This window comes from Chelonoidis abingdonii, chromosome 1 (genome assembly GCF_003597395.2).
Source record: "Chelonoidis abingdonii isolate Lonesome George chromosome 1, CheloAbing_2.0, whole genome shotgun sequence".
Taxonomy (NCBI): Eukaryota; Metazoa; Chordata; order Testudines; family Testudinidae; genus Chelonoidis; species Chelonoidis abingdonii.
The window spans coordinates 291,165,766-291,191,547 of NC_133769.1; the positions used below are offsets into that span (position 1 = coordinate 291,165,766).

At 45.6% G+C, this 25,782-nt stretch overlaps 1 protein-coding gene across 4 annotated transcripts in view; it reads left to right on the forward strand.

Annotated features, from left to right (window-relative positions):
* Positions 1-25,224, forward strand: part of MYCBP2 (MYC binding protein 2) — a 457,693-nt gene extending 432,469 nt beyond the window's left edge. For 2 of the 4 annotated variants that reach the window (XM_075061530.1, XM_075061532.1), the window contains 9 exons: positions 416-544; positions 3,115-3,247; positions 8,573-8,676; positions 9,317-9,505; positions 11,562-11,669; positions 14,619-14,828; positions 16,555-16,662; positions 16,858-17,023; positions 24,420-25,224. In XM_075061530.1, coding sequence (XP_074917631.1) covers positions 416-544; positions 3,115-3,247; positions 8,573-8,676; positions 9,317-9,505; positions 11,562-11,669; positions 14,619-14,828; positions 16,555-16,662; positions 16,858-17,023; positions 24,420-24,535 — 1,263 coding nt within the window. In that variant the 3' untranslated portion in view covers positions 24,536-25,224. The remainder of the gene's footprint in view (positions 1-415; positions 545-3,114; positions 3,248-8,572; positions 8,677-9,316; positions 9,506-11,561; positions 11,670-14,618; positions 14,829-16,554; positions 16,663-16,857; positions 17,024-24,419) is intronic. The other 2 variants (XM_075061531.1, XM_075061533.1) reach the window with 1 other exon arrangement.
* The last annotated feature ends 558 nt before the right edge of the window (positions 25,225-25,782 follow it).

Sequence of the window (25,782 nt, forward strand, 5' to 3'; positions counted from 1 at the left end):
TGATGGATCGTTGAGGGTTCCCCATCATCAGTTTCCATAATTTTTTTTCTATCAAATATAGCATGCTCCCAAAATTTGAGTAGCACATCAAATAGCACAGCAAGACTTTTGTCTCACTCTTTTTGAAAATAGATTCTCAAACATTTTAGTGATGAATATGAGCTAATTTTTACTAAACAAAGCAAATCTGGGATTGGATGCATTACTGCACTTTTGTTTCTTATATTTCTGCCAGGCATAACTGTTTTTAGATATTGATGATTTCAAAGTTGACTATTTATAGTCTAAAACAAGTTCAAATTGTCCTGTTTTAATTTTCTACCTTCCTTTATGGGATGCCCACAGAGAGAGGGGTTTTGAGGGAAGCAGGTTTAATGTATAGGGAATTATTCCACTATTTTTCTTCTTTATTCAGCCTATGTGTGATAACCATGATGATGGTGAAACCGCTGCAATCATTTTATGTAATGCCTGTGGGAATTTGTGTACAGACTGTGACAGATTCCTTCATCTCCATCGGCGAACGAAAACTCATCAGAGACAGGTAGAGTAAATAAGCACACCAAGTAGTGTGCATTTCAATAGCTTTTTTTTTGTTGTTGTTGTTGCTGTAGTGAACAAGAGATCTACAAACTGTTCTCTGTGCTTTCTAAAAGGGATGAATAACTTTGCATTTAATTTTGCATTTGATTCTACTTGATTTTCTTGTCCTTTAAAGAACGTTATTATGAATAGGACTGTAATGTCAGCTCCTAATCCCACAAACCTGACTCATAATCCCCGTTTCCTTCTTTCCTATTCTAACGTCATTGAATTTCTCTGGAAAAATCCAAGAACCATTCAGACTTCCTTAACTATAAAAATCCATCCATTAGTCCCTCAGAAATGTTATGTTTACTCCTCCTTTCATATGGAGTCCATGCCTATGAACACAATTAATTGTTTGCCCTCTTTGATGCCCTTTCTGCTCCTCAATCCTTTCCGTCTCAGTTTAGGGCCTTCCATACTTTTCATGACGTTGTTATAGCTCCCTCTCCCCCTCCCCCTCCAATTCCTCACTTCCATTTCCCTTGCTCTATTTCCTTCTTTTCCTTTACCCCAATCACTCACTCAAAGGCTACTCACCTATTCTTCACCATAGATCTCTCCATCCCATCCTGATTTGTGAGCACCATTTGCCCTGCCCTCATCCCCTTCTTTCAAGCGCCTTTTCTTCAGATACAAGTGTGCTGTAATATTCATACTGCACCACCAAGAACCTTAAAAAAAAAAAAAAATTCTCGTTGTGTCTCCTGATCTTTTGTATATCTGTCTGACTTATCTTGCCAGTTCACATTTCATTTGGCCAAAATATAGTTCCTTCTTTTTCTTTCTGTGCCCTCCCTTTGTTCTCCTTTCTCCACCGCTGTTGACATCGCCTCCTTCCTGTTTTTCAGGTTTGCAATCTTAGTGTCACCTTTGATTCCTTTTCCTGTTCTCCACACACCTATGATGTCAATAAATCATGCCATATCTTTCTTCATTTCAAAAATTAACCCTACTTTCTGTACCAATTTACCCATGTCAGCTCCTTCCTTGGTGATTGTAATCACCACCTCTCTAGCCTCCTTGGTGCCATATTGCTTCTTTTCCAATTTATCCAAAATGCCTGCCAATCAGACCATGTTACATCTAAATTTATGTTTAAATTTCTAATTCTCATCTTCAAATCCCTGCAGAACTACACTTTGGCCTCTATATTGTGGATCTAAGATCTTTCATGTTCCACCTCTCCCCCTTCTCTCTACTTACGATGAGAGCCTCAGCACCTCATTTTTCATTCACCCACTGCTGTCTTTTGTGCCTTCTACCATGAAAGGAACAACCTCCCAGTTATTATCACCCTATCCTCCTGAATATCCCTCTCCAAGACACATTCCAGCATTTTCAGACCTAGAATTTGGTTCCTAAACTCTTGTTTTGACACCAGTAAAAGCGTACTGATCTTTAGAGTCCCACTGAAATAAAATGGAAGTAGAGTTGCTCACTTTAATTTATTTACATAACTATGGATTTAAGAACCTAACTTTGGACCACCTGGATTTGGAAATTTTGAATTTTCTTCCATGAGCCCCCACAACTGGAAAACAAAATATTTTTAAATCATTGCTCACGGTTTACTTTTGTTCTAGACTGGAGACTCTTAAGGCAGGGATTATTTTGAAATATTTACTTTACATCACTTTCATAGTCAGTTTTAACGAATAATAATTTGTCATGGCCAGTTTTTAGTAGGTCACAGATGATCATGGTGAACAGGGCAAACAACATGGGAATACTTTTATTTAACAAAATGGCAAAAGTTTAAAAAAAAATCTGTACCCAAAAATATTATTTTTCTACTTCTGTTGCAAACAAGAACAGTATGTATTCTGTGATAGTGAGAGATCTTATATATACACACAGGAAGGCGCTCTCACTTTCATTACAATAGTATATGTAAAAATCAATTCAAGCAGAGCCTTCCCTAACCAGGAAAGGCAGAAGACTGCATGAAGTCCTTTTGGGGTCTCACTATCTAATTGTAACTTACCTGGAAAGTGTTTAGTTACTACAGTGATGGGCATTATAAGAAACCTTAAGACAGAACAGTTTTCAACATATTTGTTGCCATACCAGAGCATACCTTTTATAAACCTATGCTGATTTTCTAGATGTAAACAATTTTACTTTACATAAGAGGTTGTAGGGTAATTTAAGGCCTCCTGAAGTTTAAAGCTTTCTCTGGGAGTCTTCACATCATTCTAATTCTTAGCATAGTGCATTGCTTTTCAGTGTTCTTGTTTTTTTTTGTTGACTCTTTGGCCAATCCAGGTTTTAATTTGTAGCTTTTACCCTTCAGTGTGTGTTCCAGATCATCATATCATATATCCCACTCCTTGCATGCACACAAATTACGGAATGTATAAAAGTCGTATTTTTAAAACTTGCAATACAGACTCCATAACATCCATGAGAATTGCGACAAAAAATGTAAATTTACAGGTGATGCCAAAACTAAAATTTCTTATAATTGCTTACTGACTCAGCTTTTTGTAATAGTACTATATAATACCCATATGGTTAAACTGATAGGTATTTAAAGAAGAGGAAGAAGCTATCAAAGTTGATCTTCATGAAGGCTGTGGTAGGACCAAACTTTTCTGGCTCATGGCACTAGCAGACTCTAAAACTATGAAGGCTATGGTGGAGTTTAGAGAACAAACAGGTAAAAATCAGATATTTCTTGTTGCTTACTCATCCTGATTACTTTTTCTTAAGCTTCCCCAAAAGATCAGTTTCTGAAAATGCTACTCTCTGAATTTTTACATTAATGCTGTATTAGTTTTATTATTTAAAACAAAACACTGAATCCTGGCAAATTATACATTGCCTTGGTGGTAACATGATGATGGTGCTTTGCAACACCAAGTGGATGCTTGAGTTTAGAAACGTTGTAAGCTCTTTGGGGCAGGCACTATGTTTTTGTTCTGTTTATGTACAGTGCCTGACACAATGGGATCAAGATTAAGACTCCTAGGTGCTACAGTAAAGTAAACAAGAATAATAATAATAATTGGATATTTAGCTCTTTGAAATGCTAGAATTTTTTTAATGGGGGATTCTTGAGTTGATATTACCACTCTTTGTCCACTCGTGCAACTCCCACTTCCATCAAAGGGAGTATTACGAATTGAGAGCAGTAACCCATAAATAATTGTTACCTGTACTTACATTTGAATGATTTATAAAATGCTTTTATTTTCTTTTGGGGAAGGTGGGCACACCATATAGAAAAGAAACTAATCTATCATGAACAAAATTGAGTTGGGTAATTAGAAAAAAAGTATATAAATAATACTTTCGGTGCCCTTGAACAATGTTAATGCTAATTTCTCCAAAAACAAATTTTTTCCACGGCACTAAAATATAAACACTTCTAAATTACCCATAGATATAGTATTGCAATGACTACGACTAGAAAGAAAAGACCACAACAACATGAAGCTCTGGACAGTGTCCAGCTTGGCATTTGGATAGTCATTACATTCCAAGTATTATGTTACATTTACAGAGCATTTGGGTGGTAAAAAAACAGCCATCCCATAGCCCTTAATTACAACCCTTTTCACAGTGATCAGATTGTTCAGATACGTTAGCCTCTGTGCAGCATCTGTAATAATAAGAGAAGCCAGCTGTGTACCTGCCTGCTTATTCCTTTTTCCTATTATTATTCTTATTCCTGTTATTCCACAAATTAATAGAAAAGATGCTCTGTTATCTTACCCTTGAGTGATGTGCTGAACAAATGAATTTTAACTTTGATAGCATGGGGTTGGTGGATGGGGTGTCCCAAGAATCAGAAGTACTTTATCTTTCATTAGATTTAGTGAAACAAAGAAAAATATATATTTCATGTTGTACCATTTCCCCCTTCCCTCCTCAAGGGATGTTGTTCCTTTCATTGTGTTTAGTGGTCTTTAAAGATGAAACTGATATTTTTCTTTGAGTAGTTGTTCATGTCCATTCAAAGTAGGTGTGCACGCACCACGTGCACGCCAGCCGAAAGATCTTCCCCTAGCAGCGCCCGTAGGGTCGATCCTGGCACCCTATAAAGGGGCCTGCCAACCCTCCACCCCCTCAGTTCCTTCTTACTGCTGGTGATGGCTAGCTGGAACTTTGCTTGCTGATAGCAAGTTTAGCAGTGTCCATAAACCTCGTGTATATAGTTCATGTATTTAGTTAGTCTATCTAGATTAGTTGTACATAGTTCTTTGCTGTTGGGGATTCCTGCCCCCCCCCACCCCCACCTACTCGTCGCCCCGCCGGGGCATGCCTGGGTCTCCCAGATTTAAACTCTGCAAGGACTGTAGAAAGTTCATGCCTAAGAGTGACTCTCACTCTGCTTGTCTGCGGTGCCTCGAGGAGAGCCACCAAAGGGACCGGTGCACTATTTGCAGGGGCTTCCATCCCAGAACTCTCAAAGACAGAGCATAAAGACTTAAAGTTCTTCTGATGGAGGCTGCCTTGCAGCCACCTTCAGACCCGGAGCCGGCCGACGCAGTGCCCAGCACGTCATTGTAGGTGTGGAGCACCCCGACACCGGCATCAGGACTTAGGCCCAGCCCAAATCCTCTAAAACCCAGCACCGGAGAGAATTGGGTCATAAGAAGTCGGCCTCAGTGTGGCACCGCTTGCCCTCACCGGTGCCTGCTAAGAAGAAAAGGTCGGTGAGGGCGTGATCGCCCCGCCAGGACCCCCACAGGCCGACACTGTCCACTGGTACAGCTGCTCCGTCGACTCCTGCACTGGAGAAAGGGCAGTCGAGTCCAGAGTGACCAAGATCCCCGGGCCTTAGCAGAGACGTGCGTCCCCCCTCAACACCGGAGGCATTCGAGGCGGCCTCAGACCTGCTGAGACTCCCGGTACCGGCCTCCCTGCATCGTGGCTGGGAGTTGCATACCATAGCTCGTCCCCCAGTACAGTCTAGGGACAAGTGGGCCATGTTGTCGCCTCTCTCCCCGTCCCGCGCCACCCGGGCGGCACCGGACCAGAGAGACAGCTCCCTGCCTCCGCGCTGTTCTCCGGCAATGACAGGTGCCGCTCCTCCCAGGTCCTCTTATTCAGAGACCTCAGACTCAGAGGCGGACTCCTATCACTTCAGCTGGTCGCACAGCAGGTGGTTTACTTCGGGGGTGAGCCACCAGTGGTACCCACCACAGTGGCAGCAGCAATGGCAACTGCTCTTCCAGTGGCCGTTTTGGACCCCCTAGGCCTACCACCAGTCGGTGGGCCAGAGCATTTGCATCGATGGCCCTGGCACAGTTGCCTCCTCCACCAGCACCATCGCCGGGCAGGGGTGTGCCGCATCTAAGTTTAGCACCCCCTAGCCGGGCATCAGCACTGGCGGCAATCAAGGTGTGGGCTCAACAGGTGCCGCCAGAGATGCCAAGCCGTTCATTGGCGACCCTGGTACTGGCCGTGGTGCCACATTTGGAACCGGTACCGGCCCTGCAACCTCGGTACCGTGTGCCGCCGGACCCTGAAGGGCTGGAACCGCCGGAGGACAGTCCGATCCAAGTGATTTCCTCCTCTTCTTCCTCAGATGAGGCAGTTGCAGGCATGGCCACAGCACCGGCCCTGGAAGACACTAGGATCCTTCAGCAACTGCTCAGGCGAGCGGCTCAGAGCCTCACAATCCAGGCTGAGGAAATTGAAGTGGACGTAGATCCGGTAGTGGACATCCTGGCTCCATCGGGACCATCCAGGGTGGCCCTACCGTTCATCAAGACCATAGAGGACATGTCCCGCACCTTATGGCAAACGCCAGCCTCATTGGCCCCTACTGCCAAGAAAACAGAGAGGCGTTATTTTGTGCCCTCTAAGGGGCATGAGCATTTGTACACCCACCGTTCCCCGGACTCCCTGGTGGTAGACGCAGCCAACCAAAGGGAGCATCAAGGGTCGACACCATAGAACAGGGATGCCAAAAGGCTTGACCTCTTCGGTAGAAAGGTGTACTCCACGGCGGGCCTTCAACTACGAATAGCCAACCAACAGGCTGTCGTAAGCCGATATGGTAATAACACATGTTCGGCCATGTCGAAGTTTACCAAGCTCCTTCCCCAGGATTCGAGGGCAGAGTTTTCAGCCTTGGTGGAAGAGGGAAAGCTCATCTCCTGAGCCTCAAGGGCATGGACAGGCTGTTTCCGCATGTCCATCAACCAGCTCCTACCTGGGACCTCAGCCTGGTCCTCTCCGCCCTCACGGGGCCTCCCTTTGATCCCCTGACTTCCTGCTCGCTGCTGTACCTGTCATACAAGCTCGCTTTTCTTGTAGCGATCACCTCGGCCAGGAGGGAATCAGAGCTCAGGGCGCTGACATCCGAACCCCTGTACACGGCCTTCTATAAGGACAAGGTCCAACTTAGACCTCATCCAGCTTTCCTCCCCAAGGTCGTCTCCCAATTCCACATGGGACAAGATATCTTCCTGCCGGTGTTTTATCCAAAGCCACACTCTTCCAGTAAGGAGCAGAGGCTGCATTCCCTGGATGTCCGCAGGGCCCTAGCCTTTTATGTTGAACGGACAAAGCCATTTAGACGGTCGACCCAGCTCTTCATCGCAGTGGCGGATAGAATGAAGGGGCTCCCGGTCTCCTCTCAGAGGATCTCTTTGTGGATCACGGCCTGCATACGGGAATGCTATCGTATAGCTAGAGCCCTTGTCCCTCTGGTTACAGCCCACTCTACCAGGGCACAGGCCTCCTCCGCGGCGTTCCTGGCTCAGATCCCGACTCAGGAGATTTGTAGAGCTGCCACATGGTCCTCCATCCACACGTTCACATCGCACTATGCCATCATGCACCAGGCTAGGGATGATGCCGCCTTCGGTCGTGCAGTGCTTCAGTCGGCAGTGACCTCCGACCCCACCACCTAAGGTTAGGCTTGTGAGTCACCTACTTTGAATGGACATGAACAACCGCTCGAAGAAGAAAAACAGTTACCCACCGTTTAGTAACTGTTGTTCTTTGAGATGTGTTGTTCGTGTCCATTCCAATACCCACCCTCCTGCCCCTCTGTCGGAGTGTCGGCAAGAAGGAACTGAGGGGGTGGAGGGTCGGCGGGCCCCTTTATAGGGCGCTGTAGTGGCGCCACTCCAGGGGGCGCCAGGGCCGACTCTACAGGGGCTGCTAGGGGAAAATCTTCTGGCTGGCGTACACATACACCTACTCTGAATGGACATGAACAACACAGCTCGAAGAACAACAACAGTTACTAAAAGGTGGGTGACCGTTTTTTACTTGTAAAATGTAATTCCCCATACACTAGTTTAAGCTTTAGTACTGCAAACATTTATAAATTAAGCATGACTTGGAAGATATCCTGCTTTATTTCTCATGTAACTGACATGACAAATACTTGACAAACTCCTGTTTTGAAGGAGAAATATCTTGATATGTCATTTCATAAGAATACAAAACATTTAGTAATGTAAGAAAGAAAGTAAATTAGTTGAAATTCCAAATAAGAGTGAATCAAGCTAGGATTAATAATTTTTGTAATCAAGACAGTTCTAGCTATGTATGAGATCAAGTGTTCAGTGTGAGGTGATTTTTTAAAAAAAAAAAAAACAAAGCCTTCCTCTCTCCACTTTGGCTCTAATTTTTCTTAAATTGTAAGATCTTCAAGACAAGAAACCATCTTTTTTACATGTATATAAGGTGGCTGGCACGCTTTTTTTTTTTTTTAGGTGTTATCACATAAATAATAATATTGTATTTCTGCCAGAAATTTGCAGTATTTTTCATATCCTTGTGTTGTGTTTAGTGGTCTTTAGAGATGTGATTCTATGGTTACTTGTGAAAATCCCATGAGCACAGAGTTCTTCTAGCCCGTGCATGAGACAGTTTAGTCTAGATTCATTGAATTTCCTTAGTAATTACGTTTTTTCTGCCGATTTCATGGAATAGTTAAGGCTATTATTAGTATGTTGGTTGATATACGCTTCATTTTGGAAAATTCTGATTTTTTGTTATTGTTTTGTGGGCTTAGGCAAACCAACCGCCAGCAGCTCTGAAGCATGTCGTTTCTGTGGTTGTAGGAGTGGAACAGAGTTATCAGCAGTAGGCAGTGTCTGTTCTGATGCAGATTGCCAGGTATGATATACAAACCTCACTTTATCTCATGAAAATGAAATATTAGTATATAGTTGAGTCTACAACCAGCAGTACAAGATAAAAGCTTAAAGACTCTGTCATCCAAATAATTTTGAATTGTGAATAATACGTACTCTCCCTGCCAATTTGTGTGACCTTCTGTTCCCATTTTTCTTATTTTTTAAATGTTTCTTCTCACTTCCATTACTGTGAACGGGAAAATAACTAAGTGACTGATTACACAGGGTAAGCCATGAATCTAACTATATAAAAACTGCTAACAAATGCACAAAATATATACATAGGAAGAACAGAGAAAAATAGTTTAAGGTTCTGTAAAGTGTGTGATCAAAAATAATTTTTCTTTAAATAAAGTTTCATTAGGGTTCTGCTATTCAGGTGTCACATAGCAAAAGCAAATTAAAACATCTTTTTCGCTTCAAAGTCCTAGAACTTGATGTATTCCTAACTGTATTGATGTCTGTATTATACTTAGACAATTACTGTCACTGCTCCCTAACCTGAGTTTTCATTGCAGGTAGAAAGACTACTTCAAGAAGCAACAGAATAAATATATTGCAGTGTACAAAATGATTCTTTGATTAGAAAAAATGTTAATTTAAGAATTCCTTTTTATTAGGAGTATGCTAAGATAGCTTGTAGCAAGACTCATCCTTGTGGTCATCCATGTGGAGGTGTTAAGAATGAAGAGCACTGTTTGCCATGCCTGCATGGTTGTGATAAGAACGCCACAGCTCTTAAACAAGATGCTGATGACATGTGCATGATTTGTTTTACTGAAGCACTTTCAGCAGCACCAGCTATCCAGGTTTGCCTTTGTTATTTAATACATGAATTCTATACAACATTGTTAAATTTTTAAGCGTTTACAATTTCCTTTTCAAGGGATGCATTTTTATAAGCTTCAAAGAGTACATAATGTCAGTGTGCAAAGGATCACATTGTATGTCTAGTATCAGAGGAGTAGCCGTGTTAGTCTGGATCTGTAAAAGCAGCAAAGAATCCTGTGGCACCTTATAGACTAACAGGCATTTTGGAGCATAAGCTTTCGTGGGTGAATACCCACTTCGTCGGATGCATGTAGAGGAAATTTCCAGGGGCAGGTATATATAATTGCAAGCAATACTTGCAGCATTCAAGGTATTTCCTAAAGTAAGTACTAGGAACGGACATACAAGAGAATACAGATACAGTGATAACTGTACCTATTTAGCTAGAAGTAAAACTGGCTAATGTTTTAAGTTTGATGTATCTCTTCATATACATACATGCATATCTGGATGTGTGACTAAATCTTCAGCCATACGACAACTTGGGTTGTTATCTCATGAAATCATCAGCTTTCTCAAAGTAAGCAGGGTTGGGCCTGCTCAAGGCTTCAGTGGAAAACCTCCAAGCAAACACTCAAAATCCACGGGAGCTATCATGACTCATTCGTAAAACAAAGGATGCTGCAACAAGTGGCACCAGTGATTCAGTATGCAGCTCTTTTCCAGCTGAGTCAGTACTAAACCAATGCCCAAGCAGTGGGCCTCTATTCACGGCTTGGGTGGCAGGCCAGTCCTCGGCCCACAGACAACCTGCCACCTGAAACACATCCTCATAAGACTGCACACCACACCATAGTAACTCTGCCAGGAAACCATCCTGCAAACTAAGCCCCGATGCCAACTCTGCTCGCACATATCTTTTAGACACCAGCGACAACCTCATCAGGACCTAACCAGATCACCCACACATCATTTCACCTGCATGGTCCACCAATGTAATATGCGCCATCATATGCCAGCATGCCCTCTATGTACATCGGCCAGCTGGACAGTCTCTATCGGACAAAGGATAAATGGAGCACAAATCAGATATCAGGAATGGCAATATACAAAACTGTAGGAGACACGTTCATTAGCCCTCCCTGGCCACCACTATAGCAGACGTTAAGGTCGGCCAGTTACTGCAGCAAAAAAACTTCAGGACGATTCAAGAGAAACTGCTGAGTTCGTTCATCTGCAAATTTGACACTCACTCAGATTAAACAAGACTGTGATGCTTGCCAACTCAAAACCAGTTTCTCCTCTCCTTGGTTTCTACACCTAACTGCTAGAACAGGACTATCCTCCTGGATTGATATGAAACCTCACTTATCCTAGTTGCTTGACATCATATTATACCTGCCCCTGGAAATTTCCACTACATGCATCTGACGAAGTGGGTATTCACCCACGAAAGCTCATGCTCCAAAACGTCTGTTAGTCTATAAGGTGCCACAGGATTCTTTGCTCATTGTATGTCTAGCACTACTGCTCTCTCAACTGATTGAAATTGCAAATAGGATCATTTTGGTGTGTACATTTCCTGTATTTTGAGCATTGTGTTTGTAACTGAACATCTGCCTCACTTAGAAGTATTTTTAAAGCATTTTAAATCACCACCCTTTTCTTCCTTATCTACCACTCTTTCTTTGCAAGGGACAGATCATATTAAAATTGTGCCCATTTCTTATACAAGCAATTTGTAACATATTCCAAAAAAGGGCATATGCATAGACCTTGTAGAGGTTGTACATTGTATGTCTGAAGATTTTACTGAAGTTAGTATGCTACTTTGGTCACTTTTGATGATTTCATGTGCCAAGTGGTTAGTATTATGCAAAAGTTTCAGTTTTGTAACTGATTTTAAAGGCCATTAATATTCTTTCTTTTCATCGGTGGAAAGGCTTTGATGTTAAGATTTTAAATGAATTTGTAATTTGACACCTAGTGTTAAAATCAAAAACTCAAATATAATGGTGTCTCATTACAGTAGCTATTGCAACTTTTGAATTTACAATACAGTAGTTACTCATACATCTTCCTGTTTTCTTAAAGTTGGACTGCAGTCATGTATTCCACTTGCAGTGCTGTCGTCGCGTACTAGAAAACAGATGGCTTGGGCCCAGGATAACTTTTGGGTTTATGTCTTGTCCTATTTGCAAGGTAAGGGTGATGTGTTTACTATTTGTAGCGCAGAGTATCTACAAGAGCTTACTTTAATGTTACTTATGATGGACATTAGATAGTGCTCATCTTCATTCCCAGAGCTTGTCTATGCAGAGACTTAGTATGCAGCAAGCCAGGCTTTAAATCTATAATGCACTAGCTTGTCACATGCTAAGTAACTGTGTAGATCCTACGGCTGTACACTAGAAGTTCTGTAGCGTGCTTTGACATACTTCCATTTCAAACAGCTGTATGTCAAAACACACTGGAATTTTTAGTATGTAGCAGCAGGGCCCACATGGCCAGTTTTAGTGCACAGCAGGCTAGGGAGCTGTATGCTCACATCCTAGCTAGCCATGCACTAAGCGCCTGTGTAGACAAGCCCTCAGTTCTTCTTCGACTGCTTGTCCCTCTATGGACTGCCTTTCAGGTTGCACATGCACCCAGGAGCAGAGATTTTTCCCTAGCAGTGTCCCTCAGGTATGTACCCCACATCTCCTTATGCTCCGCATCAAAGGAATAAAGGGCATATTGGACAAACACCAGTTTAGTTCACTCTTACTGTTCATGGTCTAGGACAGAACTTCAGTATTTGTTCTAACTTCTTCAGCTTCACTCTGTAAAAAGTTGAAATATATTATAGTTTTTATGAGTTTGCTTCCTTAATTCTTGGAACCCTCTATCTGGGATGGACAGAGATTTCTAAACTCTCTCCTCTTTTGCCCTCCCAGTCCCAGTTCCCCTACAGTTGGGGAAGTATGCCAAGAATCCCCAGCCTTTAAAAGTTGTATCAAATGCCACAAACCCTTCTAGGGCACAGAGTACCACAACCTCTGTCTGTACTGCCTGGGGGAAACTTGCATCCTTCCAGCTGCAGTATCTGTAGGTTGTTCCCAAATAGGATCAAGCAGTTGAGGGAGTTCCAACCTCAAAATTCCTTAATGGAGGAGTCCATAAAGGCAGGAACAACCTGAGGCTGGCAAGACCCTGCTGTACATCAACCTGAAGAAGATAAAACTAGCTAGCCCCTCCTCTTCTGTCCCCGCCAGTTCCAAGACCACTGACAACCCATCAGCTATAAGAGACTCAGCAGAGCAGACAGAGGGAAGGGAGACTTAAGTCCTCTCATAAGGACAAGAGGGAAAGATCCCTGCCCAAGCCCTTTATACCAATCATCAGAGGCATCCAGTATCAGGAAGGACTGGACTGGGACTTCTTCAAAGGGCATTCACTGGATGTATGTAGGGCTCTTGCTTTTTACCTACAGAGTACAAAATCATTGAAAAGGTCTCCAAGACTCCTTATATCATTTTCAGAACAAATGAAATGAGAGGCCATTCTGTCTCCCCTCTTCTTCCCCCTCCCCAGCCCCGAGGCTGTCCAAATGGGTCTCTGGGTGCATCCTACTCTGCTATGAACTGAATAGTGTTCCTCTTGAAGGACGTGTAAGATCACACACAAGCGCTCTGACAGCATTGGTAGCTTCCCTTACAGATGTCCTGCTTCTGACATCTGCAAAGCAGCAACTTGGAGCTCTGTACACACTTTGGCTAGACACTAAACAGGTGCAAGCAGCTATCTCTGATGCCTCTTTGGGCAGGGCATTTCTGCAATCATTGTGTTGTAGGACTCCAGACACTCACCTCCTCAATAGAGATATTGCTTCTGAATCATCTGAAGTGCATTACACATAGGGACAATGACTTGAATTGTCATTTTCTAGTAACTTGAGTTCTTCAAAGTGCATTGTCCCTGTGTGTAGTGCACTATTCACCCTCCTTACCCTCTGCCTGATTTCCCCCTACTGGGAATTGGCAGTAGAGAAGAAACTAAAATGGTGGTGGTCCAGCAGTCCCTTTATCTACTCTGCAGAGTATGAGAATGAGGAGAGCAGGGGCACATGCACAGACCAGACAAACATTGCTAGGGAAAAATCTCTGCTCTGCCTGGAGTAAGTGCACAACGGAGGATCCCCTGCACTACGCATCTCAAGGAACTCAAGTTACTGCAAAATGAATAACCCATCCATTCCAACATAGCTGAAAGGAAAGAACCGTAAATTGTGGGTATGGGAGAGTCCTTTTTTAATATTCTTGTCCAATGTGCCTAGAAAGATGGTTTCTCATAAAAAATGAAAATAATGCAGAACTCCTTATAATTATTTTTATATACTTAGGTCTATCAGTTTGTAATAATCTGAAAGTTGATGCAATGTAGCCATTACAACATAAGTGAAGACTTTAAGTCTCTACACTTCACACTTCCCTCAGTTTAGCCTAAATTATCTCAAGCAGCAGGACTGCCTTTTTAACCTGTCTTTCAGTACCACAGAAGGATGGTAATGAATAGCAAGTGTGCATATGGCTCAGTCACCTCTATGAAGCTGCCAGAAAAGGGGGCATATTAGAATATAAGTACATTGAATTTATTGGCCTTTAGCAACTCTACTGTGCTGGACTTCTATACTTGCAATCATGATAGGAGCTTGTGTAGGGGGTGATCTTCCAGTGGCATGGATCCAATATAGGGGCTCTTATGTCACAAAGCTTGTTGCTGATGAAGAAGGGAAAAAGGAGCATGGATAGAGAAATGGTGTGTGACTGGGGTACTCCTATGCTACACTGATCCTCTGCTGTGTGTTTTAGCCCCCTGTGGCTGCTACAGCCCAACGTAAGTTAGACCAGCCCTCAAGCTTATGGATCTGAGTTTCAAAAATTTGAGGTAAAAGGGTATTCCTGTTTGCCATGAGTGCAGTAGCTGAAAAGAACAAGCATCTAATGTAGCTACCCCTCCTTGAAATATATATTCTATATTCTTTTCTATGATTGTTCAGCATCCAGCACAATGGAGCCTTTTGGCACTACCGTGATACAAACAAATACTACTATTGTTATAATGAAAGTATTACAATATTCCAAGTTTCTTATCAGTTGTTCTTTATCTTAGAACAAAATTAATCATACGGTATTAAAGGACTTGCTTGATCCAATCAAAGAACTCTATGAAGACGTGAAGAGGAAAGCTCTGATGAGGTTGGAGTATGAAGGATTGCACAAGAGTGAGGCCATCACAACACCTGGCGTTAGATTTTATAATGACCCAGCTAGCTATGCCATGAACAGATATGCTTATTATGTTTGTTACAAATGCAAAAAGGTATGACTGCTAGCACTTCCTCAGATTAAATTGATGTAATGTTGCCAAAACGTCACTTCTTTGTTTATAGAGTATGAAAACTAGAAAAGCTGCACTGTAAAATCCAAAAAGCACTAAAAAAGAATATAGAAAAAGAGACACCCCTGGCCCTGTGAAACCTACCGTAGAAAGAGAGAATGGTTCAGAAATCAGATACCTTAGCTGAACAGAGGATGGTGCCATCTCAAAACAATGTGGGCATCCTATTTTGTTAGAAAACTCCCTTTGCCATCCACCTTGTTCAGTTTTGTTCCCACCTCCCACAATTAATCAATGCTCACTTCCCTATTGCAACTCTCAACCAATTCAGTTTTTGGCTCCCCTCCCAATAAAGGTATTTTCTTCTTCTGCCTCTCCCTCTCCTCCTCCCCCGTCACACCTTCTGCTCCCATTACATGTCATGTTTTCTTTCCAGCATGCTGTACACTCTCATATTTCATTCTGCGCTCTCCCACACATGCATCCCCTCTGTATTATTCTGTATTGACTCCACTCCAGTAGGTTAGTATTCACCCCTAATCTGTCATTTGGTTATCCTCAGGCTACTGACACCTGTGATTTTATTTAATTCCTGAACCCTCATTCACACCTAATGTTTAACACCTGAGCACACAGTTTAGAAATCTCCTCTCTCTGGTCTGCAGGGTTAGGGCTCCAAAAGGGTTTTCCTTCCTGGACAGTGGCCTGGAGACTCCTTTCCTTATCTTTCCAGACTCTTTTTTTTCAGGGGGAGAGGAAGAAAATATCACTGTCAGTCCACCCACATCCCCTTAGGCAGAAAGAGGGTGAATTTCAGGCAGTGCAGAGATAGCAGCAAACAGCTGCTGTTTTACTTAAGAGTCCTATAATTCAGTATATCTGGTAGCTCTGATTAGCTCTCTTTCCCCTGGAGGCTGCGAAATGGGGAAAGGGCAGCTAATAAGATGGGGGTACCCACCCACGAATCAATAGCAGTGTCTGAAAACACTTAAGGAAATTCCACAGAGGAGGCAGCCCTGCTTAGTGTGTGTGTTATGGCTGCCCGGTGTGCCTTTGTGCCATAAAACCAAAACCTGAGAGCAGCAAAATGCCTTGGCCAACAGGAGCCTGAGCATGGAAAGGAAGGAGCAGCTCATTTCCTACTGCTCACTTCTGCTATCTTTGCCCACCCTGTTGCTTTCCACCCAATTGGAGAGCAGTTTCTCTGCTACCTTGCCCATTTAGGACTTGGCTCCAAGGGCCAAGGCAGAGGGAGTGGCACTTCAAGCCAGCTTCACAGCCCCTTGGGGCAGGATTTTCCCCTCCCCTGGATCTGAGTACTGTGCTGGCAGGTGGGAAAGTAGAAAGGAGGGAGAAGCTTCCCTTCAGCTCCAGCAGCACTTCAGTAGCACCACCCTGCCCCCACCTTCTTGATATGCACTCATAGAATGGCCAAAAAATTGTCCCATGATCCAAACCCTGCAATCTTTTGCGCATATTAAAGACGTGTATGTGGGATATGTTGGATTGCTGGATAATTTTGGCCATTTTGAGGGTCATGGCAGAAAAAGGATTATTTTTTTAAGGGTTTAACCTTATAGAGCCTAATAAAGAGATTGTACTAAGAGCCTTTATCATCATCTCCATGCATATGAATTTGATAACAGGAATATAAACTGTCCCCAATTTCTTCAGTTTTAATCTTCAGTCATTTGTGTGTCACATTTAGGCATATTTTGGTGGTGAAGCTCGTTGTGATGCTGAGGCTGGACAAGGAGATGATTATGATCCAAGAGAGCTCATTTGTGGTGCATGCTCTGATGTTTCAAGGGCACAGGTAAGCAGACTAGTTTTGTTTTCTTTTAAAGACTTTTAAATAGTTATCTGAGCTATACAGCAATTAGGTTTATTTGTAGTAAAATACACATTTGTTTAATTTTTGACAGATGTTTCAAATATGTAAATGTGTTGCTTAAATGTTACAGTTTCGTTTCTAATGTTAACAGCACTTTTTTGTTTTCTTTCTATGCAGATGTGTCCCAAACATGGTACAGATTTCTTGGAGTACAAATGTCGGTACTGCTGCTCAGTAGCTGTGTTTTTCTGCTTTGGGACAACACATTTTTGCAATGCTTGCCATGATGATTTCCAAAGAATGACAAGCATCAGTAAAGAAGAACTTCCACATTGTCCTGCAGGTAATGTTTTTTAACAGAACAGTTTTAACAATCTAAATGACAAGAAAATTATTTAGTCAGCCAGTTATTCTATTACAATTGATCTTGCTAATTTTTAGAAATATAGCAAAATTAATCATGTGATGTCTTAAGATCAACATTTGAGATAATCTTCATAATATGGATTACTTTGTTCTGTGATCCATTTCTTTCTGGAAATATTGGTTTCCAAAATGGGCAATGCTATTATCACAGTAAAATCAACACATCATTAGATACTTTGAAACTTCCTTTCTTCAGCAAATTGCCTCCACACACTACTGGAGTTCCATGCTACCACATGGACCAAAGAGAGAATAAACAAACTTCCTAACATAACCTGAGTACTTATCCTGCAACTATAAAGGAAAACACTTTGAACTGTACTGATTCCTTAGTTCCTGGCATCATCGTGTGCCACTGGATCTGATGGTCTCACCAGAACTGTGAATTTTAATATTATGTTTCATGTGCTCCCTATAGCTTTTCACATAGTGTTAGAAGATTACTTAGATAATTTAAGAGGAAAGGGCAATAAATACTTTTACTGCATTGCTTAATGTTTCATTTATATGCCAGGGAAGTAATTGTTGGCCTAACTCCTAAATTGTTCTTCAGGTGAAATTTCATTTAACAAGTATATGTTATTCAGATGTAAAGGTTCTTCTTCGAGTGCTTGCTCATATCCATTCCAAGTAGGTGTGCGCGCGCTGCGTGCACGTTCGTCGGAAGATTTTTACCCTAGCAACACCCGGCGGGTCGGCTAGGCGCCCCCTGGCGTGGCGCTGCTACGGCACCAAATATATACCCCTGCCGACCCGTCCGCTCCTCAGTTCCTTCTTACCGCCCGTGTCGGTTGTTGGAACAGTGGAGCGCGGCTTAGCCTTTCTCCACTTACCTAGCTATTCACCCATTCTTGCTTTTCTGTATATAGTTATAGTTGTATAGTTGTTCTTTATACCCTTTAGTTGTTAACATACTTAGTAGTATAGTTTTGAGGGTTGGGGGTTAGCCCCTTCACCTCTACTGGAGCCCAGGCCCATGCCGGGCTCCCCGGGCTTCAAACAGTGCTCGGCCTGCCACCGGCCGATGCCAACGGGAGACCCCCACGACCGCTGCCTGAAGTGCCTGGGGGAATCCCATCTGACTGAAAAGTGCCGCATTTGCAAATCGTTCAAACCGTGGACGAAGAAGGAGCGGGACGCTTATTTAAAGCAGCTCCTAATGGAGGCGGCCCTCACCCCTCCAGCCTCGGCACCGAGTGCCGCACAGCCCGCGACGGGGAGAAGTGCTCCATTGGCACCGGAGAGCGCCGGCACCGTCAAGACGCCCCGGCACCAGCCATCTCCGGCACAGAAGACGGCCCGGCACCGCTCCTTCTCCCCGAGGGTCAAACAGGCTAAAGCTCTCGCTGCAACTCCTGCACCGCGGTCTGAGCACCAACTCCAGCCGAGTTGCCCAGCACCATCACCTGCCGTGGCACCGGCTGCATCGGCACCATTGATTCCGGCCATCCAGGAGCCGTTGAGTCCGGTGCACGACAGCTCCCCGGTACCTACCGCAGTTGAGCTTACCGTTCCCACTACGCCGGAGACCTTCTCAATGGCGAGGGAGCTTATAGCTCTGACAGAGCCTACCCTGCCTCAACCCCCGGCACCGCTGGTGCGGGGTGTCAGGTCAGCGGGAAAGCCTACCCTAGTCCACCCACCTTCCTCGGAAGCTACAGGCAGGCACCGCTCCAGATCGAGATCCCGGCACCGTTCCCGATCTCGCCGATCCAGGTCCAGACGCCGCTCGCAGTCCCGGTACCGTTCACCACGGTACCAGTCGTACTTGCGGCACTGGTCCAGGTCTTCTTCCCCGGACCGGTACTCGGCACGGTGGTCCAGCCACCGGCACCGCGCCCATCGTAGCCGCTCCCACCATCGAGCTTCCTGCTCCTGGTCGACCTCCCGGCACCGCGCTGGTCACAGGTCCTGGTCCCGCTCTCGGCACCGGTACGACTCACGGTACCATTCTCCGGTGCGGCATGATATCCGGCACACCGATTATAGAGGTGCCCTGCACGGACGCTCGGCTCTGCCATGGCCATCGCAGCACCCATCGGGGTCTTCCCGCGCTGACAGCGCTGCCTATGGCGATATAGCCCTACAGAGCCATGCCCTTCCTGAGACCCACAGCACAGAACAAGCTCCACAGTGGTCTTTCTGGACGCCCTGGGCATATCACCAGGCCCAGGGCGAGCCCACAGTCACATCTCGGTCCACCCCATCGGACCATCGTGCACCGGAGGCCACTATCAGCCATCCTCCTCCGGCAGATACGGACGTTTCTGCTTTGACGCAGGACCCTCAGGCTCTCCCAGATTCTGACGCTCCCCTGGGGCAGGAGCCACAACAGGACTCACTCGTGCCGGGCCTGTCGTCGTCCTCCTCGCCAGATGAGGCAGTAGCATGCACGTCGACATCGGTCCCATCCCGATTGACCTCCGGGCCCACCAAGATCTCGTCAGACGAGTGGCCTTGAATATCAACTTACCAGTGGAGGAGGTTCCAGAGGTGCAGGACCCGGGCGTGGACATACTGTCTGCAGATGCCCCGACTCGCGTGGCTCTGCCGTTTATAAGGTCGATCCAAGCCAAAGCAGACACCATTTGGCAGTCTCCAGCATCTATCCCGCCTAAGGCCAGAGGTGTGGAAAGAAAGTATATGGTACCCTCGAAAGGGTATGAATACCTGTATACTCATCCTACTCCATGCTCTCTGGTCGTACAATCTGTTAATGAGAGAGAGTGCCATGGCCAGCAAGTCCCCGCCCCAAAATCGCGGGAGGCTAAACGGATGGATCTGCTGGGTCGTAAGGTCTACTCCGCTGGGGGCCTTCAACTGCGGGTGGCTAACCAGCAAGCCCTCCTCAGCAGGTACAATTATAATACCTGGCAGTCAATGTCAAAATTCACTGAGCTGATCCCACAGGATTCCCGTCCCGAGTTCCAAAGCCTTCTGGAGGAAGGGAAGAAGGTAGCTTGGACTTCTCTGCAGGCCTCTCTCGACGCCGCTGATTCAGCGGCTAGAACTGTAGCCTCCAGGATTGCGATGCGGAGAATATCGTGGTTGCAGGTCTCGGGTCTACCCCCTGAACTGCAACACACTATCCAGGACCTTCCGTTCGAAGGCCAGGGCCTTTTCTCGGAGAAAACGGACCCCAGACTCCAGAGTCTTAAAGATAATCGCATTATCATGCGCTCTCTTGGGATGCACACCCCGCAGACCCAACGCAGATCCTTCTGGGCCCAGCCTCTGCGCCCTTACCCCCCACCTCGGCCTCGACAAGACTTTAATAGGAGGCGTGGTCGCGGAAACAGCAGACGTCAGTCTGGTTCGCAAGGGGGCCAGAATAATGGTTCCGCCAAACCATCAGCGGGACCAAAGCAAAACTTTTGAAGGTGCGCCCGAGAGCAGAGCACCAGTCTTTTCCCGGAATCCTCTCCAGTTTTCCAATTGTCTTTCCTCCTTCCTCCCGGCGTGGATCCAATTAACATCAGACTGTTGGGTCCTCTGCACGGTGGAGTTTGGATACCACCTCCAGTTTATTTCGCCCCCTCCCTCCTACCCCCCCTTCCCGTCCCTCTTCAGGGACCCCTCTCACGAGCAACTCCTCTCGCAGGAGATCCGCACGCTCCTCAAAATCGGAGCTATAGAGGAGGTGCCGGAGGAGTTCAGGGGCAAGGGGTTTTACTCCCGATACTTCTTAATCCCCAAGGCAAAAGGAGGTCTCCGACCCGTCCTGGACCTCCGCGGTCTCAACGCCTTCCTAAAGAAGCTGAAGTTCCGCATGGTGTCCTTGGGGACCATAATCCCTTCCCCGGATTCCGGAGACTGGTACGCTGCTCTCGACATGAAGGAAGCATACTTTCGTATCTCCATTTACCCCCCACACAGACGTTACCTGCGGTTCATGGTGCATCATCAGCACTACCAATTTACGGTCCTCCCGTTCGGCCTCTCCACTGCCCCACGCATTTTCACAAAGTGTATGGCTGTAGTGGCTGCCTTCCTCCGTCATCAGCACATCCGGGTCTTCCCCTACCTAGACGACTGGCTTATCCGCGGGACCTCCGAGGCTCAGGTCGCCAGACATGTTGCCATCGTCATGGACCTGTTCGAGCGATTGGGCCTCATGGTCAATATAGGCAAGTCCCCTTTAGTGCCCACTCAAAGAATCGAATTCATTGGAGCCGTCCTAGACTCCATGCTCGCAACAGCCTACCTCCTGCTTCCCCGTTTTCGGGAAATAGTCGCTGCCATAGAAAGCCTTCAGACATACCCAACGACAACTGTCCGCACTTGCCTCAGCCTTCTCGGGCAGATGGCAGCGTGCACTTTTGTAACCAAGCACGCCAAGCTTCGCCTTCGTCCCCTTCAAGTCTGGCTGGCCGCTGTCTACGCCCACACAGGGACGCTATAAACATGGTTGTCACTGTTCCTCAGAGTGTCTTAGGCACCCTGACCTGGTGGCTGACACCATCTCTGGTGTGTGCAGGCATGCCGCTCCATCAGAGACAACCATCTGTATCTCTAACAACGGACGCATCATCTCTGGGCTGGGGGGCACACATGGGCCACCGTCGTACGCAAGGCCTCTGGTCTGCCCAAGAGCTGTCGTTGCACATAAACATTGGAGCTACGAGCGACTTCGCTTGACTGCCAAGCGTCCTTCCTCTCTACAGACCGCTGCGTCTAGTGCTCACTGGACAACACAACCCCCCCCCCCCCCCCCCCCCCCCCCCCCCCCCCCCCCCCCCCCCCCCCCCCCCCCGCGACGCATACTAAACAGGGAGGTGACTCTTTCTCTCCCCCTTTGCCAGGAAGTGATTGAACTGGGGAATTTTGTATAGCCCACTCGACAGACCTATGGCGTCTTCCTCCGGGGTCCAGCAGTACACTATCAAGACCCAGCTAGCAGATCCTTTATCAACCCACGAGGTCACTTCGCCACGAGTAGCGCACTCCACTTCCAAAAGTGGGGGTTTCCCAACGTAGACCTCTTGCTCCGCAGCAACCGGAAAGTGTCCAGAGGTTCTGGCTCTTTTCCAGGGCTAGCCCGGGCTCGATATCGGACGCCTTCCCTAATGTCTGGTCGAACTCAGCTGCTTTAATGCCTTCCCACCTTCCCATTGTGCACAAGGTCTGCTGAAACTTCGCAGGGACGAGGGATCTACGCTCATTCTTGATTGCCCCTGCCGTGGTCCCAAGCAACCACTGGTTCACCACAATTGCTGGACCATCTCGACTAGCCAGCCCAAATTCCTTAGCCCCTCCTAATCATGACCTATCCACGCAAGACCACCGCAGCTTCTCCATCCCAGTACCGGCAGTCCCTCCATCTTACGGCGTGGCTCCTCCGTGGTTAACTCAATCAGAGTTGCGCTGGCCTACCCCAGTGCAGAAGGTACTCCCTGGGCAGCAGGAAACCCTCCACTCGCGCTACACATACTTAGCAAAGTGGAAGCGGTTTCCTCTGTACTGGTGTCAGCCGGCAGATGCAGCAACTCTGCCACGGCTTTCCATACCCATGATTCTAGATCCTCTTGTATCTCAAGCAACAGGGTCTCGCCCTATCATCCTGCGAGTCACCACGCTAGCTATCTCTACTTTCCACACTGGAGAAAGCGCAATACTCGTGTTTTTCCCATCCCATGGTCTCAGGTTCCTTTAAGGGGCTGGATCGCCTTTTCCCCCCAGTGCCGGACGCCCCATCACCGACCTGGGACCTCAATTTGTTCTGACGAGTCTTACGGCCCACCTGCATCGATACCCTAGGTATCGGCTCATGCTCATCTATATTATCATGGAAGAACGGCGTTCCTCGTGGCCATTACATCGGCTAGGATAGTCCCAGAAGCTTTGTGCTCTGAAATGGCGGAACGCCGCCTTTACACAATATTCCATTAAGATAAGGTGCAGCTAACGCCCGCATCCAGCGTCTCCTCCGAAGGTGGTTTCGTCTTTTCAACACTCAACCAGGACATATTTCTCCCGGTTTTCTTGCCCTATTAGCCACACACAGTCACATGTAGGGACGCACAGTTGCACGATCGCTGGACGGTCCGGAAGGGCGCTAAGCTTTCTTTCTATAAGTGAGACCGGTCGAGCACTTGAGCCTTTCCAGTAAGAACGCCCAGCAACTCTTGTGTGGCAAGTGGCGGACCGGATGAAAGGTCAGCCCGTCTCTTCCGACCACGGATGTACTCCTGGGTAATCGGCTTGCATTCCGAGCTTTGCTACGAATCTGGCTTCATGCGCTCTCCGGGTTACGTTACCCGCACCATGTCAACTAGAGCCCACAGGCTCCTCGGTCCGCGCTTCCTCGCTCAAATTCCTATCCAGGAATAATCAATGCGAGAGCTACTACATGGTCGTCGGTACACACATTTGCTTCCCACTATGCCCTGGTACAACAATCCAGAGAGGATGCAGCCTTTGGCTTGGCGGTCTTGCACTCTGCAGTCTCTCACTCCGACCCCACCGCCTAGGTAAGGCTTGGGATTCACCTACTTGGAATGGATATGAGCAAGCACTCGAAGAAGAAAAGCCGGTTACTCACCTTTGTAACTGTTGTTCTTCGAGAAGTGTTGCTCATATCCATTCCACACCCGCCCTCCTTCCCCACTGTCGGAGTAGCCGGCAAGAAGGAACTGAGGAGCGAACGGGTCGGCAGGGGTATATATTCGGTGCCGTAGCGGCGCCACGCCAGGGGGCGCCTAGCCGACCTGCCGGGTCTTGCTAGGGTAAAAATCTTCCGACAAACGTGCACGCGGCGCGCGCACACCTACTTGGAATGGATATGAGCAACACATCTCGAAGAACAACAGTTACAAAGGTGAGTAACCGTCTTTTTTTGTTCCACATTGGGCTGAAACTTTTTTCACTGTATTGAAGATCCATTTAAAGAAATTTTAATTTTCTTTCAATAAAATTTTGACAGTAGATCAAATTAATTATGGAAAATTTACAATGACTAAATAGCAGTCTAATAGTCTGGGGAGGGTCTTCAAATTTGTGTTTAATCCTTGACCTGTAGAAGCCAACAGTTCTGGCCCTTTTTGTTATGCTTAATCAAACTGTTCACAATTATTCACTTTTCATCCTGTAAAACTTCTAGTATTTAAATGTCTGATAGAAGCTGGTCAAGTGAAAGGCCTGTTACTACTTTTTCCTATACTAACTGCATTTTTCCCAAATCTTTTTTTATCGGTGTCCTGTAAATTCAAACAGATTTCTCTGTTTAATACTGTGTTTTTCAATACTTTTACAGTTTTATTCACATAAGATTTGGACGTTTTGAAACTTTCTTTTTCCCTTTAATCTGATTGCAGGTCCAAAAGGCAAACAACTTGAAGGAACAGAGTGTCCACTTCATGTTGTCCATCCACCCACTGGTGAGGAATTTGCTCTGGGATGTGGGGTTTGCAGAAATGCACACACTTTTTAGACTAGTAATTTTTTTACCAGAGCAAAACAGTTGTCCTCATCCCACAAGTGTCCTAAACAGAATATAAAGTCCAGTCATGATGAGGATGGGACCATTTCATAACCCAGCTAAAAGGAACAATTTACAGTGCAAGAAGGATGCCAAATACCATTTACCATGCTGTGAGAAATTGACATTCTTTTGAACTAAGACATCAAAAATTGTGAGATGTTTGCATGTGGCCATTACAGTCATCGGCTATGAAGCACTGGACATTTACAAATAAATAATTTCTATTAAAGGATCTCTGTGTCTGTGGACTATGAATGATGCTGGTTTTCAGATGAAGAAAGAAAAAACGGATTATTGTATACTGACTTTTTGTAATCCTGTACAATTGTAACTGCATCATGGGTGGGGGTGGAAAAGAGGAGTATTCTCGTTTATTTCCTAGACTGTTACAAAAAAAATTGTGTTAGGAAGGCATAAATGTAACAAGTATCACGCTGTATATAAAGAATATCAATGTTTGTCCTGTATAAGAATTACTAAATTACAACAGCAGTTTCATTTAAACTTCTGGGTTATGTTTGAGCCTGAAATTTTAATGAAGTGCAATACTGAGTGTGCCTCATATCTTGCAGCTGTAAACATAATGGAATGTACATGTCAATAAAACCACTGTACATTTTTATACAGTGAAAGTCTAATTAATGTGTAAGACTTTATTTTAGAATGGCTCAAAACCAAATCATTTCATTTCACAAATAAAAGGTATTCATTTTTTAAAGAAACAAATTCAAAACCAGCTGGTAAATTGCTTTATGGTACTATTTGGTATGGTAAAGTTGCTTATGGTACTATTTATTAGATAGAAAAAGTTTGCTTGATCATCCTTTAAGAAAAGTTGGGTAATCTTACTAAACTTCACATAAAGTATTACCGTATATACTCGTTCATAAGCTGAATTTTTTAGTAAAAAAGGGAAGCACCAGAGAAGGGAGTCAGCTTATGAACGAGTATAGAGAGGGAGAGGTGGAACACAGCCCCTCCCCCCAACAGAGGGAGCAAGGAGGGGCAGCACAGCCAGCAGAGACAGAAGGGAAGAGGCGGGGCCAGAATCTCTCCACTTCTGGCCATGCTGCTGTCCCCCCAGCCTCCGAAGCAGTTGCAGCTCCAGCTCCAGGGCTGGTAGACTGCAGCCGTGCCGCTTGGCCCCATCCCCCAGAGCAGGCTGTGGCCGTGTCGCTTGGCCCGCTGGAGAACGG